Source organism: Candoia aspera, chromosome 8 (assembly GCF_035149785.1).
Source record: "Candoia aspera isolate rCanAsp1 chromosome 8, rCanAsp1.hap2, whole genome shotgun sequence".
In the NCBI taxonomy this organism is placed as follows: domain Eukaryota; kingdom Metazoa; phylum Chordata; class Lepidosauria; order Squamata; family Boidae; genus Candoia; species Candoia aspera.
In genome coordinates, this window is record NC_086160.1 from 7,104,496 (window position 1) to 7,124,187 (window position 19,692).

The window sequence follows — 19,692 nt, forward strand, 5'->3', positions numbered from 1 at the left end:
TGTCAAGAGTTTGTAGACAATTTTTTGATCTTCAGCTTTCTATATTCCAGCTATAGTTCATTGTGACTAATTGTCAGAAGGATTAAATACATTCTGCCTTATTTTTTATTGAATGTTTAGAACCTAACCTCGTATTTGAATTCAAGTGCTCTTTGAATGCTTTTCAAATATTCAGTATCGGTCACTCTAAGTCCACCTGAGGGCAGTGGAGAAGCAGCGACAAAGTTGGGAGGAAACTGTCAAGAGGAACCCCCCCCCCCAATAAGGTTGACCACTGGGGTGGGGGAATCCCATTTTATGGCTTTTTAAGGTTTTTAACCGCATGTATTTTCCCATTCATTTTGCTTTTGGAATGCCTTGCTCAGCCTCAACAGACAAAATGCGGGTACCCCTGATTTATGCAACCCAATTTTCTGAGCCGCACATGATGAAGGCTGCTGTGTCAGGGCCAGACACGCCACTAGATGGCGCAAAAAGATCATTTTGGAGATCTCTATTTGCTGCCATCTGGAGGTGACCCAGCAATCCTACAACAGCTGTGTTTTGCATAGCGCACCAAAGTTGGATGTGTATTATGCGAACAGACTTGAGCCCTGTTTGCGTGACACCCTAATCCCAGTCCGCTACTAACTGGGTCAGATCTCACTGGTGGTTCTGGGCGTAGGAAAACACACCGGGCCCCAAAACACCAGGTGAGGAAGATGGCAGGAGTTCTTTAACGAAGCGGAAGTGCTCAGCCAGCTCCCTGCACGGGGCTGGGTCCAGAACCAGGAGCCTGGTAGGACCTTTTCAGGCAGACCCGTCTGGTTAAAAAGCCGAAGCTTTCAGTCTGAAGGGGGCTACGCGGCTCCAGCGCTCCTCCCAGAACGACTGAGTCCAGGGAGGTCAACCAAGGCTGGGTGTGCGTGCGTGCTCTGGGTCAGAGGAGCCCCCGCGGTGGGTGCGGAGCGTCGCCCTTCCGCACCCGCGTCTTGGTCGGGAATCACCCCAGGCCTTGCGCAGCGGGTAGAGCCGCACCGTCCTCCACCCGGCGCCCTCTCGGTCTCGCTGCAGCTCGGGGGCGGCGGCGCCCGGCTGATGCGCCGCTTTCGGCCAGCCGCCCGCTCGACCCTCCCGCGGCGCCGGCAGCGCAGGTTGCCGGCCACTCCGTTGCGGCGGCCCGGCTGCCTCCCAGCGCCGCCTCCCGCACCGGAGTCACTCCCCTTTTCCCCGGGAAGGGCCGGGCTTGATGGTGATGATGGTGATGCCGCTTCCGGGGGCGCTGGAGCGGAGAGGCGGGACGGGGCGGCCGCGCCTGGCGCCCGAGGAGGAGGCGGCGGCGGCGGCGGGCCAGGTGCGCGCCCGGGGCGCACAGCGTGGCGCGGCGGTTGGCAGCCGCGGGCGGTTCGGCGGGCAGCGGCGGGGCGGGGCGGGGCGGAGGGCGGCCGGCGGGAGAGGTGCTCGCTCGCCTGCCTGCCTGCCTGCCAGGCGTGCCCGGAGCTGGGGCGCGGGCCAAAGCGAGCTGCCACCCGCCCCGAGGGAAGGCGCGAAAGCGCGGGGCCATCCTTGCCCCTCTCGCCTTCCTGCCCCGGCGCTTTTTCCTCCCTACGGCTGGCTGTTAATCAGGACAAAGCAATGTCCACTAAAATACCGCCCCCCACTCCCCGTTCTGGGTTTGCATAGGGGCTCCCCAGCTGGGTGGAAGCGAGCCTCCTTGGAATGGAGAAGCGCGTCCCGTCTCCTCCTCTCCGTTCCTTAAAAAGCCATCTCCAAGGGAATTCCAGGGCATGGTTGATTTGCTTTCAAGTCCCGCTTCTCCAGGCGGATTATGCTAGGATTGCCCCCTCATTTTGTCTCTGCAACAACAGCCCTAGTAGGTAGGTTTGGCTGAGAGGCAGGGATGGGCCCAGAGTCCTTGGGGAATTCCACTGCCCAGGTGAGTGTGAGTCTTCTCCAGGTCCATGCCACCTCTTGATCGTTCACTGCACTGGCTGTGCCCTTCTGTGCCTCTGACTTCCCATTAGGACAGGTAATGGGTCACTAATTTATAAAGATCAAGACAAGCTCCTAATGTTATAGAGGGCTGGTCATACAGCCTTGCTATATCCCCTAGGTTTTAAAGCAGCAACGATCCGCTGTTCTGGACTTGGGCAGAGCTGACTTAATGATCCCGCGCGATCAAGGAAGGTGAAGTGTTAAGTGCCTCCATTCCAACACTCTTAAACCCTTTTCAGGCTTTTGCTTCTGCTGCTAAGTGTCCAATTGGAGTAAGACTGGAGTGCTGCTTGAGGACCCAACTCTGCATCAAATTGTGCCATTTGTTTTTCAGGTAAAATCTCAATTTGAGCATGACTCCTGATGACTGTGTGGACACATCCATTTCTCTCTCTCTCTCTCCCTCTTTCTCTCTTGAAAGCTGCCTTGAATATTGCTCTAAACAGGATAGTCGGGTATATTATTCACTAATATATAAATACAACAACATTGTTTTTAATAACAATACAGAAATAGCCCTCCTCCCCTCCCTCCCTCCCTCCCTTTGTCCAACACTGCCTAGTTTTCCAAGATCAGTTCTATGTTGCCACCTGGCTGGGCACATCTATGAAGCCATAATAATCTGTACAGATAACTCCCTGATTTTACAGGCAAAAACTTAGTTCAGACTTCTTCCCCAAATAAGGAACAAAATCTGCTGTTGCCAAACAATTTGTTCAACGAGTGTAATCTATGTCATTTGTGTCAATTTATATCATTTCTTTACTAATATAATGGACACAGGCCATTTGGATCCACTGATGTCATTTGCACAAATGATGTCAATTATGATACTGATAAAAATGGGTCAATTACAGACATTTGGCTTTGATGGACACCCCCTTTCCCCAAGGTTTGTTCAATGGAGGGTTTACTGCAGCCAAGTGGGTTTATGTCTTAGTGCCAAATGGAACGCAGAGAACTGGGTGAATGAAAGATGTGATGGGAAACATCTCCCTGAGCTCGTAGTTTGCTATTATACCTCCAAATTGCCTTCTTGCAAATAGTCCAGAAGTGGGTTCCCATTCCCATCGTCTGTGATGGTGGCCGTTAGTCTCATTTAAAGGCCTGGGATTTCTTATCGTCTGCCCACTTTGCTTTGTTTTTTTGAGATCAGCCAAGGTTGCCCAGATACTGCCACCCTCTAGGACACGGTGCCTTTTAAGGCCAGAGAAACAAGGCATGATCCTGGAGACTTGTTTCTCTCTCCTTTTCTCCACCAGAAATCTGGACAGAATTCTTTTGCACTTATGAAAAGCCACCTTAGAGTTGGTGACTGAGAGATTAAAGGCAGGGGCAAGTAGAGGGAATGTTCTTTGTTTTGTCTATCCACTGAAAAATCTTCCTCTTTCTCCTCCCTTTTTGGGGGGCTTAGGGTTAGGGTTGGGGGAACAGCCATGAAGGAGTTAATCTGAAGTGAACGCAGGAAGGAAAAATCTGAGCCAAAAAATACTGGACAAATCTTCAGTAACAATTAATATTGCTCTGATTATCAACATAGTATGTAGAGTAATAAAAGCAGGTGTTAGGTGTGACAGTCAATTGTAGGACTCTCAGTTGAGACTTAGCTGATATTAACTAGCCTGGGTAAATAACATGCCATGAGACTGAAGGTGACACGTGTGAGAATTCCCAAAATGGAGCTAACCCTGATCCTTGTCTACATCTTTTGGTCTCCAGGTACTGATGCCGCAGCCATGCCGGCTTTCAGGCAGGTTGGAGAGAAGCAGCTCCCGCAGGAAGTCATTTTTATGGCCTGGTCTCCCAAGAGGGATCTGATTGCCTTGGCGAACAAAGTGGGAGAGGTAAGTGGAGATGGTTCCATGGGGAGTGAGGTGCAGTAGTAGTAGGACACTCAAAGACTTGGGGTCAGCTCCAGATCTTGTCAAAGAGGTGACTGTGCAGTTATGAAACTGTTTATCTGGATTGTTCTTACCTGGTTCCAGTGGTGCCATGTCCAGATTCTTTTCCTAATTTGTCTTTTGTATTCCCATTTTGGTAATCTCAATTTTGTTGTCTTCCATGCCTTCAAACTCTATTTATTTGTTGGTTGGTTTGTCTTCTATAACGTCTGTGTCAGGTAAAAGTAAGATTTTTCTCATCTAAAAGTTTACCCATTGAAATCTGTATTCTTTCTGAGATATTCGCTATTAATATTTCAGCCCATTGTAAAAAACTCTTTAATATGAGAAAAAGTTATAGCTGGCTTAGCCATTTTAACTTTTTTCTGCCTGGTCCTTTGGTTCCCTCTAGTGTCCATCTGCAACCTTTGTCAAGCCTGAGTTCCTGGTATGGCTTTAGTTCCATTTCAGTCATTTCCCACGAGTATATTATTTTATTACATACTCGTTTTTCAAATATTACATCAAAAATAGCCAATATTCCAAATCTCTCTGGTCTCCGAATCCATTTAAAACTTTCTTAAATCAAAATCTTTTTTTTTTTTTGCTTTCTGCCAATTGTATATTATTTTAAATTCTTGAGATGCTATTTAAAATTCCTTAAATCTGAAGAAGAAGGTAGAACTCACCAGGTTTCAAATTGGGCTCACCGTTATGAAGGTCTCTAATATCCATAAAGTGGTTAAATTGAACATTTCCAAAAGTGATTAGAAAGTAAGTTGGGTGGCTTTATGTCCTTATGAAAGGCTCCGCCATGGCTGAGAGCAAAGATGTTGTCTCCCTTGTCTCCTGATGCTCAAATCTGTGTTAGACCACTGCTTTATGGTCTCCTTGCAAGGAGCGGCTATTCAGCGCTCTTGTGGGTGATCTCCAATCTCTCCTCCAGAGAAAGTCAAAGGACCAGTCTACTTGCCAGTCCTTCATTCTGCACAGTGGTCGTTGCCTCTGCTCATCTGCAGCTATGATTCACACCGGAGGCCTCCCTGTATCTTTTAAAAAAAATATATTTAACTTTATTGAGGGTTAAAAACACCATTAAAATATAAAGTACAGAAAAGCTTGAATAAAAAAACTAAAAGAAAGAAAAGAAACTAAAAAGTGCAAGAATGGCTAAGAAAAGATACAAAGAAAGTGACTTCTGACCTTCAACACAGATATAAATGCATATTGTGATATCTTAATTTCTTACTCTTAACGAAACCTTTAACAAACATTATTTCTATAAAAAAATAAGTTAATCATCAAAACCCAAAATCAAAACTTGATTTTTTTCAGTTACAAGCAAACAGTCCAGAAGCAGTTTCCACATGGAAATAAATCCAGTCACAGTATTTTCTCTTATCAATGTTGTCCATTTTGCCATCTGCGCCAACTGCACTAATTTCACCATCCATTCTTCCATTGTGGGAATTTGTGCATCTTTCCATCCATCCATACAGAAGCCTTGCTGCTGCTGTTATCATACACAGCAGTGTTTCTCAACCTTGGCAACGTTAAGACGTGTGGGCTTCGACTCCCAGAATTCCCCAGCCAGCCTGGGAATTCTGGGAGTCGAAGTCCACACGTCTTAACGTTGCCAAGGTTGAGAAACACCAATATACAGGAGCAAAGTCTCAAACTTTCTTTCAAGTTGTTGGTCCATCTAGCCCAGGACGAAAAGTTCTGGTTTCAACCTCCCTGAATCTTTTAATTTGCTTCCCTCCCTTGCCAAAACATGGATCCTTATTTGCATATCACAAGACATCTACAGAAGATAGATAGATAGATTTCAGAGATATGTGTTCTTAAAGGGCGAAGTCTGATGCTTGCCAATTAAAGTAGACATCGTTTTTAAATCGTTTCCCTGATTTCAGCTGAGTATGTTAAGGAAAAGAGTTATCTCTCCTCCCTTTTAGAAAAGTTCGCCCTTCTTCTAAAGATGGACATGGCTTAATTTCTCCATCTCTTTCTAGGTGTTGCTCCACCGCCTGGCAAACTTTCAGCGAGTCTGGAGTTTGCCACCAAACGAAAGCACGGGGAAAGAAGTATCCGCTCTCTCCTGGAGACCAGATGGCAAAAGTAAAGTGTGACAAATAAAACTTTATATTAAGGATTAACGTTTGAAAAGACTGAATTTTCCCCAAAGCAAGAGGACACTGCATATAAGAGAATTCCCCACCCCAAAAGTAGAATAGAAAAGTATCCTCTATCATGCCAGAGTTCTCCATCTTGTCAAACAAGCTTTGCCATCCCCAGCTACAATCATTTTTGGAAATTTCCCACCTCCAATAAATGTGTACTTGTGATATATTTGTAGATGTGTGTGTATGTATGCATGTGATACAGGTTTATTTGGTGAGAGTGCCCTAATGTTTTTCTTCTTCAGTGGAGATAAATAAATATGCTGCTATCACACCAAGAGAGCCAGTTTGGTCTAGTGGTTAAGGAACCAGGCTAGAAACCGGGAGACTGGGAGTTCTAGTCCCGCCTTAGGCATGAAGCCAACTGGGTGACCTTGGGCCTGTCACTTTCTCTCAGCCCTAGGAAGCAGGCAATGGCAAACCACTTCTGAAAAACCTTGCCAAGAAAATTGCAAGGACTTGTCCAGGTAGTCTCCAGGAGGCAGACATGATTGAACAGATTTTTTTAGAAAGAATCACACCAAAGGGAAGAATGTAGGATTTCTTACACTGATGTTATTGTCTTCCTTATTGGATCATATTTCTCGTAGTCTAGTATCTTAGATGTGGAGTGTGGGGTATTTGCCAAAAGTTGGCTATGAACAATTAAAACTTCAGCCATAGCGTTTATGAATAGAACATCATCCACAAACTGTTTCAACAAAACAGTTGATGGGATATCAACAAAAATCTTCCATGTGCTTTATGACCAAATGAGACTTCCTTTCCTGTCCTCTTTTCTCCATACCTCTGGTTTTTAGACCTGACTGATCCCAGATGTTAAAGGAACTGCCTTCTGCACTGTATGTTAATCTTTCCCCATTGCCTTTGTAGTTCTGGCTTTTGGACTTGCGGATACTAAGAAAGTTATTTTGTGCGATGTGGAGAAGCCAGAGAGTTTGCATTCCTTCTCAGTCAGTGCTCCTCTTACTTACATGTACTGGATGGAAGTTACAGAAGAGAGCAGGTAAGATGAAGTTGAAGGTCTGTCTGCTCTGTCTCGTAGCCTGTGTGGTTTTGTCCAGCTGGCCAAGGAGGAACACTTTTGTAAAATGTTCTTTTACAAGAATTATTAAAATTGAGGACTTCTGACAGTTTTTGATCCCTTCCAGACTGTTGGTAAAAGCCTTGTTGTCTTCCAGCAGTGTTCTTCCCAGTGTTCTCCAACCCTTCCTGTATTTAAAAGAAAAGCCCAAATATAACAATTAGAATTCAATGGAGTGGCTTGGCAAATATTTGGAGTACCGTCTATGCAATAGGGTCACTAACCCACAATTTAGGGATATGTCTGTTTTCCCCCAACTGCTCCAGTTTCTATATTGTCTCTTGACTATCTTTTCTAAAATGCAGCTTGTGAGGGAATTGATCAAACATAACTAGTTAAGAGCAAAAACCAAACAGAATACAGGTAATAATTTAGATCCGAGTTTCTGTTAATTCTTTTGAAAGCAATCCTCAACCCTCAAGTCCTTCTGGGATTTATAACTACATTTCTGGGAGGAAGGTTTTGAAATGTAGTTTTATTTTTACCAGGATATTCCAGGAACTAAATCTAAGAATCATTATTTCATTTCAGCGTTCTCACTTCGTTTTATAATGCTGAAGATGAATCCAGTCTTCTTCTCCCTAAATTGCCTGCGTTGCCAAAGAAGTAAGTGTGTTGTCAGGAGGAAACAGTGAGGTTGTGGAAGTGCACACGGAGCCTGGCCTGTTGATCTTCACCAGCCTTTGATAGTTGAATGAAGTCATTTTTATAACTGAGGGCAGTTTCTGACATTGAACATATGACCAAATTTGTGGCCTGTTTGCACATCTGCGCAGTTCTCTGAATCTGCTTCCTTTTCTTTTTTAAAATATAGCTACAGTACCACAGCAAAAATCTTCAGGTAAAACTCATCTTCTGTTTGTTTATTCTTGAGATATTTGAGAACAAGTGTTTATAAATAGATGCTTCTTTTAACTGATCTTGACTATTATATTTTAGTGAAGAAAAATCTGACGAGATTATGAAACTCATGGGTGATGTCAGGTAACTATACTTTTTTATTTATTTCCAAAAGAAAAAAACATGGTTCTGATTGTGGGCGTTAAGGCTAGAAACCAGGAGACTGTGAGTTCTAGTCCTTCCTCGGGTACAAAGCCAGCTGGGTGACCTTGGGCCAGTCTCTCTCTCTCAGCCCTAGGAAGCAGGCAATGGCAAACCACTTCCAAACAACCTTGCCAAGAAAACTGCAGGGACTTGTCCAGGCAGTCTCTGAGAATCGGACACAACTGAATGGATTAAAAAAAAATCCATCAAGTTTTGCTCAGGAAGCCAATAAAATTTGCTTTCAGTCCTCTTTCAGTAGGATGTCCTCTTTTTGGGTTTGGACTAGAAAGTGAGGCTGGGTAGGAATTCTGGGACCTGTAGTTCCAGTTCAACTTGTACTGGATTAGGGAAAGCAGTTTATGCGATCATTGAAGAGTAACTTTATGTTGGTGGAGCTTCAATATTAAGAAGGCTGCCAGTCCTGCTTCTGTTGGATTTCTATAGCAGAGGATAAAAGCAGTCCTGTTTAAATGAGGCCTTTCCATCATTCATTTGCTGATTATCTCCTGGATTTTGCAATGTACCCAACCACACAACACATGATAAATATAGAAATTGATAGCCATTGACTTAAATGGCTTTGAAACTGGGTTAGACAAATCTGTAAGGAGCACTTCATCAAAAGCTCTTAAATAAAGATAGGTAAAACACGTTGAAGGGACGCGGTGGCGCTGCGGGTTAAACTGCTGAGCTGCTGAGCTGGCAGAAGGTCGGCGGTTCAAATCCACATGACGGGGTGAGCTCCCGTTGCTAATCCCAGCTCCTACCAACCTAGCAGTTAAAAAACATGCAAATGTGAGTAGATTAATAGGTACCACTTCAGTGGGCAGGTAACGGCGTTCCGTTTAGTCATGCCGGCCACATGACCACGGAAATGTCTATGGGCAAACGCCGGCTCTTCGGCTTTGAAACGGAGATGAGCACCGCCCCCTAGAGTCAGACACGACTGGACTTAATGTCAAGGGAAACCTTTACCTTTACCTAAAACATGTTGAGTCTGAAGCATTCCAGCTTTACTGGAAGTGTGACTCCTGATCACCCCAGAAGGTTTTGACCTTGAAACAGACCAAATGTGAAACTGAGGTCATGTGGTCCATTTTGAACGATGTCAGAACCCTTCCAATAAAGCTGGAACTTCTCTCAGAATCAGAATATTTCAACCCAAATATTTTGCGCACCTCTGTTCCTTACCTTCATATCTAAATGGTCCAAATCTTCCAGATTCAGAAGCAGTAGGGGGTAATAACAGTGGGAGAATGCTGTAAGCAGGTTTTGGTTATTGAACTGCAACTGATATTCAGACTTACTGAAATTTCAAGCTATTGTTAAAAGAGAGACAATTACTACAGTGGTTGTAGTAATGTTCCATCAGTTGCATGCCAAGCAAACATGTTGAAAAGGGACACCAGCAACATCAACTTGTTTGATTAATCTGAAGTGGCATGACATGCTTCAAAAATAACTGTTGAATTAAATATCATTGGGCATTTTGAACAGCAAGATTTAAGGGGATTAGTAAAAACGGTTGCTTTTTGAATCAGTCGGTATTCCTCCATCCTTTGTGGTGGGAATGTGAATGATCCCAAGGGATACTTGTCCTATCAAAAATATTCTACCTTTGACATTTTTTCCCTATCATTAGTATCTGCAAGGCAGATACATTTTTTCCCTATCATTAGTATCTGCAAGGCAGATACTAATCACATTTTTCCTTTAAAAAAGAGTTTTTTATTGCAGCTGGGAACTGAGTTCTAAGGCTGTTGATCTTGGCCTTCCAAATTGTTTGGCCTGATTCTGTCTAGAAAATTCACAATAGATTTGAGCTGAGGATGTCTCTTGACGACTTCATGGACACCTCCATGTCATTTTCTTGGCAACAACATGGACGTTTTTCAACTTCCCAAATCTAGCCTATGGCTCTAGGATTTTTGATGGTCTTTCATCCATGGACTAACCAGGCCAACCTATTTAACTTCTCACAATCAGCCAAAGAGGGCTTTTTATGTATGACCTTAAGTAAAATGCTGTCGCTAAGGTAGCTTGCTAGATTTTGGGGGGCATCAGGCAATTCCTTAAAATTCTTCCAGGCTTTAAGAAGATATGTCAAGCGTGCTTCAATAATAATAATTGCTCTAATAGTGGCTGTTACTGTTTTATGGATCCACCGTTTGTTTGTATTTGTAAACTACTTGGATGCCAAGTCTGGTGAAAGGTAGTTAGATAAATACTTTATATCTGGTATGGACAATGTGTCGTGGCCCTCCAGTTGTTGCTCAGCTAAAGTTTCTCCCCACTGACTATGCTAATTGACATTGTTGCAAACTCTAGTTGAGCAATAATGGCCTGGCCAGGACTCCTTCTTCCTTCTTTATATATACACATGCCAGAGCAATGGCTAACACATCTGTTTTCTAACCTTACTGCATCTGTGATTACCTTCTTTTTCTTTCTCTTTCTCTTCCTTTCTATCTCTTTTTAAAAACATTTCTATGTAGGCTTAATGCTCTGGTTCTTGGAGGCGTTAATGGGTTTATTGAGATCTATGCTTACGGAATGTACAAGATTGCAACAATCACAGGGGTATGTAATTCTTTTCACTATCACACTTGTTCAGCTGGGAAATAAGTTAAAATGTTCTTCCCTTTAAAAGTTTGCTTTGCAGCTGGATTTTTTTATTAGATGTTCAAAACAGTTTCCTACTTACTCCCTTCCCATCTGAAAATATGGAAGAGAGTTGGCTCTTGAAAATTCCACATTAAATTACTGAAAGTTGGCACCGTGCTCTATGCATTTTTTGCCTTCCCATGTCACAGTTTTAGATCCAGCTGGAGAATCGCTAGCTTATTTACCTCTTTACTGTATTGAATAAAACTGCATGTTTAGCTTTTAATATAAATGGGTTCAGTCACTCTAATCCCAAACCCCAAAGGACACATGGCAATCCTAATTTAAAAAAAACCCCTGAAAATAATTGTATTATTCAATTAAAACAGGGTTCCTTATAGCAAGTATTTTGAGCAAATACAATTTGAATTTTAATGAGGTGTAAATTCACCATGATTTGAACAGATTATAGCAAACTTATTTCTCTTGAACACAGTGGGACTTCCTTTGGAATAAACAGCCACAGATCTGTAATCGCTTGATTTGAAGAGACAGAAAGAGTTCAACAGCTTGCAGTGTGAATTGTTGTTAAGCACCAAGAAAATTTAATTTATAACTTTGCCATCCAATTCTTCCAGGTGACAGGTTCGTGTCTTGCATTGTGCTTATCAAGTGACTTGAAATCGCTTTCAGTTGTTACAGAAGTAGACATTTCTCCAGACAGCGATCCAGAAATAACATACTTCCAAGTAAGTAGAATGGCAGAGTGTTTCAACAATAATGGTCATTCAATTACTGCTGCATGCTGTTTTCTTCTATGCTGTGTCAAAACCTTTCTAAGTAACTATCTTAACTTTTTTGCATAAGACCATCACACACTACTTCTGACTATATTGAACCAGTGTGTTCTGGAAATTCACCAGTAGGACCTAACTATTTTGCCTAGTTTTCTCCCAATCTGCTCCTGGGTTGGTTGGTTGGTTTTTTTTGTCAGCTCCACTACACTGTGTGCACAATTATTAGGCAAGGGTGTATTTTTACCATATCATCATTTTTATGCATATTTTCCACCTCCAAGCTGTATAAACCTGAATGCTTATTGGATATAAGCATATCAGGTGATGTGTTTTTGTGTAATGAGGGAAGGTGTGGCCTAAGGAGATCAACACCCTATATCAAGGTGTGCATAATTATTAGGCAACTTCTTTTCCTCAGGCAAAATGGGCCAAAAAGAGATTTAACTGACTCTGAAAAGTCAAAAATTGTAAAAAGTCTTTCAGAGGGATGCAGCACTCTTGAAATTGCTAAGATATTGGGGCGCGACCACAGAACCATCAAACGTTTTGTTGCAAATAGTCAACAGGGTCGCAAGGAACGTGTTGAAAAAAAAAGACGCAAAGTAACTGCCAAAGATTTGAGAAGAACCAAATGTGAGGCTACCAGGAACCCATTATCCTCCAGTGCTGTCATATTCCAGAACTGCAACCTACCTGGAGTGCCAGAAGTACAAGGTGTTCAGTGCTCAGAGACACGGCCAAGGTAAGGAAGGCTGAAACTCGACCACCACTGAACAAGACATGTAAGTTGAAACGGCAAGACTGGGCCAAGAAATATCTGAAGACAGATTTTTCAAAGGTTTTATGGACTGATGAGATGAGAGTGACTCTTGAACGACCAGATGGATGGGCCCGTGGCTGGATCAGTAACAGGCACAGAACTCCACTTCGACTCAGACGCCAGCAAGATGGAGGTGGGGTACTGGTATGGGCTGGTATTATTAAAGATGAGCTAGTTGGACCTTTTCGGGTTGAAGATGGACTCAAAATCAGCTCCCAAACCTACTGCCAGTTTTTAGAAGACACTTTCTTCAAGCAGTGGTACAGGAAAAAGTCTGCATCTTTCAAGAAGACCACGATGCTTCTGCAGGACAATGCTCCATCGCATGCATCAAAGTACTCCACTGCGTGGCTAGCCAGTAAAGGCCTCAAAGATGAAAGAAGAATGACATGGCCCCCTTCCTCACCTGACCTAAATCCTATTGAGAACTTGTGGGCCCTTCTCAAACGGGAGATTTACAGTGAAGGAAAACAGTACAGCTCTCTGAACAGTGTCTGGGAGGCTTTGGTTGCTGCTGCACAAAAAGTTGATCGTCAACAGATCAAGAAACTGACAGACTCCATGAACAGAAGGCTTATGACTGTTATTGCAAAGAAGGGTGGCTATATTGGTCACTGATTTTTTGGTTGAAATGCCAGAAATGTTTATTTGTAAATTTTGAGTTGTTTGTTTATTATCCTCACTTTAACAGATGAAAATAAACGAGTGATATGGGGGAATTTTCGTTTTTCATTTAGTTGCATAATAATTCTGCACACTAATAGTCGCCCAATAATTGTGCACACATAGATATGATCCTAAGAAAGCCAAAACCTCACTTTTACTTCCTTAAATATTCAGGTTTGAGGTTTGTTAGCATTTTGGATTGACCAAGAGCACTTGGTCAATTCATCCTCAAAAGTACAACTTGCCTAATAATTGTGCGGGCAGTGTATGTAGACCAAACCAAGAAATCAACTGTACAGGAAGGCTAGAACTATTTTTTTAAAAAAATATTGGCTATAGTAACAGAATCTTGCAAGGTTGATTGTGCTTTACTTCCTCCCCCTCTCATACTCATGCGAATTAGGGAGGTGTCCATCTGAGCCTCTTCTGCATATTTTCTGTCTGTTGTGGATTTAAGATGTATTTCACCCCTCATTGTTTTGGTAACAGATCTTGCATATCTCTGTCAAGGTCATCTTTCTTATTTGCTCTAGTTTTATGGATTAGCATTTGAATGCTTTGTTTCTGTTTTTAAATCAAGTTACGGGGAAGAAATGGTTCACTGCTTAGAATTAGTTGTGATTGGAACAGCCTATAAGCCCTGTAAATCAATCAGTCAACCAATCAAGCAGATACATTGTTTTTGACCACAAATTTCCCTTTAGCCAGAATTGGTGTTAGTTATTGATATAACCTGATCTATGCCCTTTATAGCAATTTAATTTGCAGCTATCAAAATATCAAGTGAAATGTAATGTATCTCAAACTTCTTTGTCAATTTCTTTTAATGATTCTAAGCTCTAGTATTATGAGAAGGAAAACTCATTCAACCTTTATTCCACTGTTTTAAAAATCTGAGTTGTGTTCACGCTTAAAACTAAAAAGCTTTAACTTCCTGAGCCCTGAGAGAACATCTCCAACCTTGAATAATTTTGCTCTTTGCTGACAACTTAGAATGTCTTATTTCTTGACTATTCATTGGATTGATTTGAATATCAGTCTAATAACGCTAAAGCAGAGCTTGCATTAAAATTGATATCAGTGCCATTTGGCACCAAACCAGTGTGAGCCAGAATGAATGAGAATGAAATGTTTTGAATGAAGACATTACTGTTCCAAGAATATATGGGTTCCAGGTCTTGCTTCTTTAGATGGCTACACTTCCAGTGATCCCTAATCAGTGTCATATTAAGGTGTCTGAATGTACCTGCATAGTGATCTCTTCATGGTGATGAGAACCCCACACCCCAGTTCATTGAATGGAGTCTGTCAGCCCTTCAAGATAGGCCAGGTCAAGAAACAGGCATAGCAGGAATTCCAGGAATGCTCTATATCAGGGGTCTCCAAACTCTTCAGCTCATTGGTCCCTTCATGAAGTTTCAGATTTTTCATCGACCCCCAACTATTTATTATATGAAAATGCTTTAATAAACACTTCTTTAACTAATAGTACTACAAATCACCACCACCACCACCACAACAACAGTGGTCGATATTGACCACTTTGGAGAACCCTGCTCTATATTGTAGTAAGGAAGAATAACAGATCCTTGAAAGCTTGACGAAGCTTCTCTCTGTCATCCACCGAACAAAATCAAGGCGGGATTGTTTTGAGTTTCTTTCTAACCCTTCCTTTCTCCCCCTTTTAATGGCTCCTTCATAGCTTCCAAGGTTGCCTTTACATTCCTTTACAGAGTCCTAGATACTACCATACTTCCAATAGATTTTCATAATAAGTCAACTGCATGCATAAACTAAGAGTACGACCCCTTTCCACTAGTTGAGTTATCAGTGCATTCTCAGTAACCAAGAGAATGGTCTTCCCATTTATAAAATGGATGTCACATTGAGGAGAAACCATCACAAAAGCATTTACCTAAGGATGATCCTACCCTCTACTGCACCAGCAATTTTGTGCTAGCCCCAAGGTATAAATAAATGAATGCAGAAAGCCAGGAGGGCATCTCAGGAGGCCATCTCAGGAGGCCTCTGAAGGTGCTCAGGTACCTCTGGCACCAGTTTCCCTACCCCTGCTCCAGATTATCTGTGCTGTAGTAAGTTCCACTGCTAGTAGAGGACGTGTAATATTCTCTGATTAGAAATTGGTTCTCTGATTCAGATGGATACCAGTCTGCTCTCAACCTATTTACCAGAAGTGACTCGAATGGCCCGAAAATTTACACACATTTCAACTCTCCTCCAGGTACAGTATTAAAATCTCCCCTTTTTCATATTGTACCAGCCACAAGATATTCCGTAGAGTAGGTAGTGCTAAAAATCTATGCACTTGTACTTTACTAAAGTCATTTTAGCCAACCTTCCAGAACAAATGATTCCTTTTTTTTCATAATACAGGGTTGAAATACTAGCACACTTGTTCGGTAATAAATGTTACTATATAGGTTTTATTTTCAAGTGAGCAACATCATGGGGGGATTTAATATTTCTTAGTATAATCCACCATGGAGATAATCGTTATTTTTGTATGATAATACTGGTCTTGGCAGGTGGTTTATTTTAATTTGTAATTGTTTTATCTTGTTACAGCTATGTTTGCTGGTTGTTTTATGTCTGAAAATTGTATGTTGAGCTAGATAGAATGCGATTATAAGGGAATGAACAATTCATGCCTTTCCCCATAACACTGATGCCTTTCTCTATTTGTAAACAGTACATAAAGCTTTCACTGACTTGTATGTGTGAAGCTTGGGAAGAAATACTGATGCAGATGGATTCACGATTAACTAAGTTTGTGCAGGTATTGTGAAAATGATTCTCTTTCCAAGTATTATTTTAATGCTGCGTTACCTAGTACATTTTTAATATACATTTTTGTATAAAAGGTACGGTTGCCACCAACTCATGACATTTCTCCTGCGTTTGAAGCTGGAAGAACTTGAATCTGCAACGTTCTCTGTGGAAAGTCAGTAAAATCTTTGGCTGAGGCACAGGCTGGTGACTTGCTTGCCATTGCAGTAGCAAAGTTAGGTGGCAGGGAGGAAAAGAGAAATTGTTTTTCAAATACAGGATATTCTTGGGCTTCGCATCTGCGCCAGAAAACCCTATTCCTGAATTTTGCCTATTTTTGTTTCCAGTCCCACCCTTTGTTGTGCAATTGGTGGACCTTAGGGTTCTAATAAAGAACCCAAACGAAGTAGATCCTGCAAGCCTGAACTCTGCCAGTTGCCCATGACTGTTATTATCAGTATCATTAATAAATTTCATAAATTATTGCATTATGTGTTCAGTTTGGTAAGTATGTGGTTGCAGATGCCTCTGGTATCATCTTTTTGCCCTACAAGGCATTGCTTTCCTGGAGGATCTCTGTTAGGAAGGACCACCTTGCATGCCCTTCAGAATAGATTGTGGGGGGGTGGAGTGGGAAAGGAGGAAGGCTCAAGATACAAGCAGGCTTCTGCTATATTATTATAAGTCCTCTGGTGTAGTACTCGAAGAGCAGTGCCTGTACAGGTAGCCCTTGCTTAATGACCATTCATTTAGTGATGGTTTGGACTTACGGAGGTGTTGAAAAAAATGACTTATGAGCGGTCCTCGCATTTACAACTGTTGCAGAGTCCTCACAGTTACGTGATCACGATTTGGGCGCATGGCAACTGGGTCACATTTACGACTGTCACAGTGTCCTGCGGTTACACGATTGCCTCTTTCGGCCTTCCCAGCCAGCTTCCGGCAAGCAAAATCAATGGGGAACTGCATGATTCGCTGAATGACCATGTGGTTCACTTAATGACCATGGTGATTTGCTTAACAACCACCACAAAAAAGGTCATAAAATTGGGTCAGATTCGCTTAATGACTGCTTCGCTTAGCAACCAAAATTTTGGTCCCAATTGTGGTTGTTAAGCGGGGACTACCCGTAATTGTTAAGACACTGAACTAGGGTGAGGGAGACCTTCCAACTACAGAAGCGCATTGGGTGACTTGGGGCCAGTCATTCTTTCCAGGCCTATATAACTCCCAGGGTGGCTGTGATGGGGAAAAATAGAAAGGATCCCCATGTATGTCATCCTCAACCCCTGAATGGAAGGTAGGATATAAATCTGCTGTAAAAAGTAGATTAGTAAAGATTAAGGCTCCCCTGAGTTGAGCTTGAATCCCAGTGGCTACATGTCCACGCCATCCACCAGAATTCTTTTGAATTTGCCAGTCTAGTCTACTAGACTGAGATTTCCTGTTGATTTCCATCCAAATTCCAATCACGTCCGACTGTGCATAGCTGTCAGAGATCAGCCACCATCAGCTGGGAATGAAAACGGAAACGTCATATGGAGAAAGGAAAGGAATAAAATCAGAGATAATGTTTCGATGGGGGCTAAACCTGCTCTTTCTGCCTGTAATCCTTGAGAACTGCCCCCTTTGCAGAACCACCATCCTGAGTCCTCTTTTGTGGTTACTCAGTAAGAGACTTGAAATGCCTTGGTAAAACAATCTCCATTTTGTAGGAGAAGAATACAGGCACTTCTGTGCAAGATGAATTCATGCAGTTACTTTTGTGGGGCAAAGCGAGGTAAGTATCACCACAAGATCCTGTCTTTCCCCAAATTTGATAATTATATCAGCAGGAAAAAAGAAGCTGTGTTCTTTCTTTTTCTTTTTCTTTTTCTTCTTCTTCTCCAAATAGTATTGAACTTCAGGCCCTGCTAATGAACCAGCTAACGGTAAAGGTAGGTCCGCATATAAACTGAAATTCTTGGTGTTTGTGTGGGTTCACCTGGCCTGACAAAGATGTAATTTCTTCCCACAGGGCTTAAAAAAACTTGGCCAGTCCATGGAGTCTTCCTACTCCAGTATTCAAAAGCTTGTGATCAGTCACTTGCAGAGGTAAAATTCAGGATGTGCATTGAGTTAGATACCTTTGTAATGTTTCCTAACTTAGAGAGTTGTGAATATTATCATTACCCTTTTTTCAGTTATAGTCCTAAACCCTGAAGTCATTTGAAATGTGTCCTTTTCTACCTCACTTTATTCTGTTAAACAGGGGGGGGGGGAATTATTGTACTTCCCAGCTGGACAAGGAACCCCTTGATCAGGCTGAATCTGTGAATAATGATCCATTTCAAAAATTACACTCCATCAGAATAGAGGGCTCACTGACACGGCAGAGCCAATGATAGCAACAACAACAACAAAGTGGAGACCCCATAAAGCTATTTCCATCTTGATTTGTTTCATCAGTCAGTCAGTCAAAGTCCAGGAAGAAAAAAATGCAATGTTTTTGTTCTTTCCTTTTCCATCTTTATGGCTTGCGTTTGGTACCCTGACAGATCTTTCATTCAGCTGTTTTAATGGAATTAATGTTGCTTTGATAGTGGTTCTGAGGCCTTGCTGTACCATTTAAGTGAGCTGAAAGGCATGGCTTTGTGGAAACAGAAGTATGAGTCCCTGGGATTGGATGCATCTGGAATAGAAGGTATGGCATGGTCTTATTGGTTAGATGTTGAGAGCACACTCAGCTGGCCTTAAATCATATTTACTCTTTTATTTACAGAAGCGATTACTGCAGTGGGTTCCTTCATTCTGAAAGCAAATGAACTTCTCCAGTAAGTAACTGATCCCTTCATTAGGTAAAGGTAAAGGTTTCCCTTGACGTAAAGTCCAGTCGAGTCCGACTCTAGGGGGCGGTGCTCATCTCCGTTTCTAAGCCTTAGAGCCGGCGTTGTCCATAGGACACTTCCGGGTCATGTGGCCAGCATGACTCATGGAACGCCGTTACCTTCCTGCCGAAGCGGTACCTATTGATCTACTCACATTTGCATGTTTTCGAACTGCTAGGTGAGCAGGAGCTGGGATTAACAGCGGGAGCTCACCCCGCCGCGCGGTTTCGAACCGCCGACCTTCCGATCGACAGCTCAGCGGTTTAACCCTTCATACTCTGTTATTTAAGTATTCCAGTCTGCAGTCTAAAATACAGTTTGGGATTCCAGGGGTGTAAAGGTCAATGTCCTTTAGCTTCCTTGCTTTACTCCCTGCTGGATAGCTTGCCCGGTAAAACGCACGGAACCCCTTTGCGTTGCATTTCTAGCTAAGCCATTCTGCCCCCACTGTCTGTCACAGGAGGTAACACGGCTAGGCAGAAGGTTTCATTCTGAAACAGTTTGAACTCAGAACTTCACGAAACGCGAATCCATTGGACAATGGACAAACCTGGCCATTTGGGGGTCGAGACGCTTCCAGAATGCTTAAAATTGCCCAGTTTCCACTCAAAACGGAATGTTCCATGAACTTTTGAGTTTTAAATGTTTTGAGGTGACATTCTGCACAGATCTATAATAGCGCTGGCCAACATTATAGATCATTGTAAAAAAATCACCAGCATGGTATATGAGAAATACTTTGAGCGGTCTGAGGGACTCTATAACTATAGTGGCTAATGATGTCTCTGTATCTGCTTATTGCCAGCCAGGTACATTGCTGGAGCCAATATATCTTGAGTCTGTGTATTGGGTTAAAGCTGATACTAACAGCCTGGAATTCCACTATAAGTAAGAACTTTGTGGTTGTTCCTATTTTGTGATTGTGATTAAACCGACCCCGAGTCAAGAGTGTTCAGCCCCTTTGAAAATCTCTTGGCGCATCTGTAAAG

At 42.5% G+C, this 19,692-nt stretch overlaps 1 protein-coding gene across 1 annotated transcript in view; it reads left to right on the forward strand.

The window, feature by feature from the left end:
• The first annotated feature begins 3,686 nt into the window (after positions 1 to 3,686).
• The window catches only part of ANAPC4 (anaphase promoting complex subunit 4), a 33,708-nt gene continuing 17,702 nt past the window's right edge, over positions 3,687 to 19,692 (forward strand). The window contains exons 1-15 of the mRNA XM_063310474.1: positions 3,687 to 3,818; positions 5,867 to 5,972; positions 6,908 to 7,040; positions 7,650 to 7,724; positions 7,933 to 7,959; positions 8,058 to 8,102; positions 10,658 to 10,742; positions 11,405 to 11,515; positions 15,208 to 15,291; positions 15,760 to 15,846; positions 17,552 to 17,616; positions 17,731 to 17,773; positions 17,854 to 17,930; positions 18,419 to 18,519; positions 18,598 to 18,649. Coding sequence (XP_063166544.1) covers positions 3,711 to 3,818; positions 5,867 to 5,972; positions 6,908 to 7,040; positions 7,650 to 7,724; positions 7,933 to 7,959; positions 8,058 to 8,102; positions 10,658 to 10,742; positions 11,405 to 11,515; positions 15,208 to 15,291; positions 15,760 to 15,846; positions 17,552 to 17,616; positions 17,731 to 17,773; positions 17,854 to 17,930; positions 18,419 to 18,519; positions 18,598 to 18,649 — 1,199 coding nt within the window. The 5' untranslated portion in view covers positions 3,687 to 3,710. The remainder of the gene's footprint in view (positions 3,819 to 5,866; positions 5,973 to 6,907; positions 7,041 to 7,649; positions 7,725 to 7,932; positions 7,960 to 8,057; positions 8,103 to 10,657; positions 10,743 to 11,404; positions 11,516 to 15,207; positions 15,292 to 15,759; positions 15,847 to 17,551; positions 17,617 to 17,730; positions 17,774 to 17,853; positions 17,931 to 18,418; positions 18,520 to 18,597; positions 18,650 to 19,692) is intronic.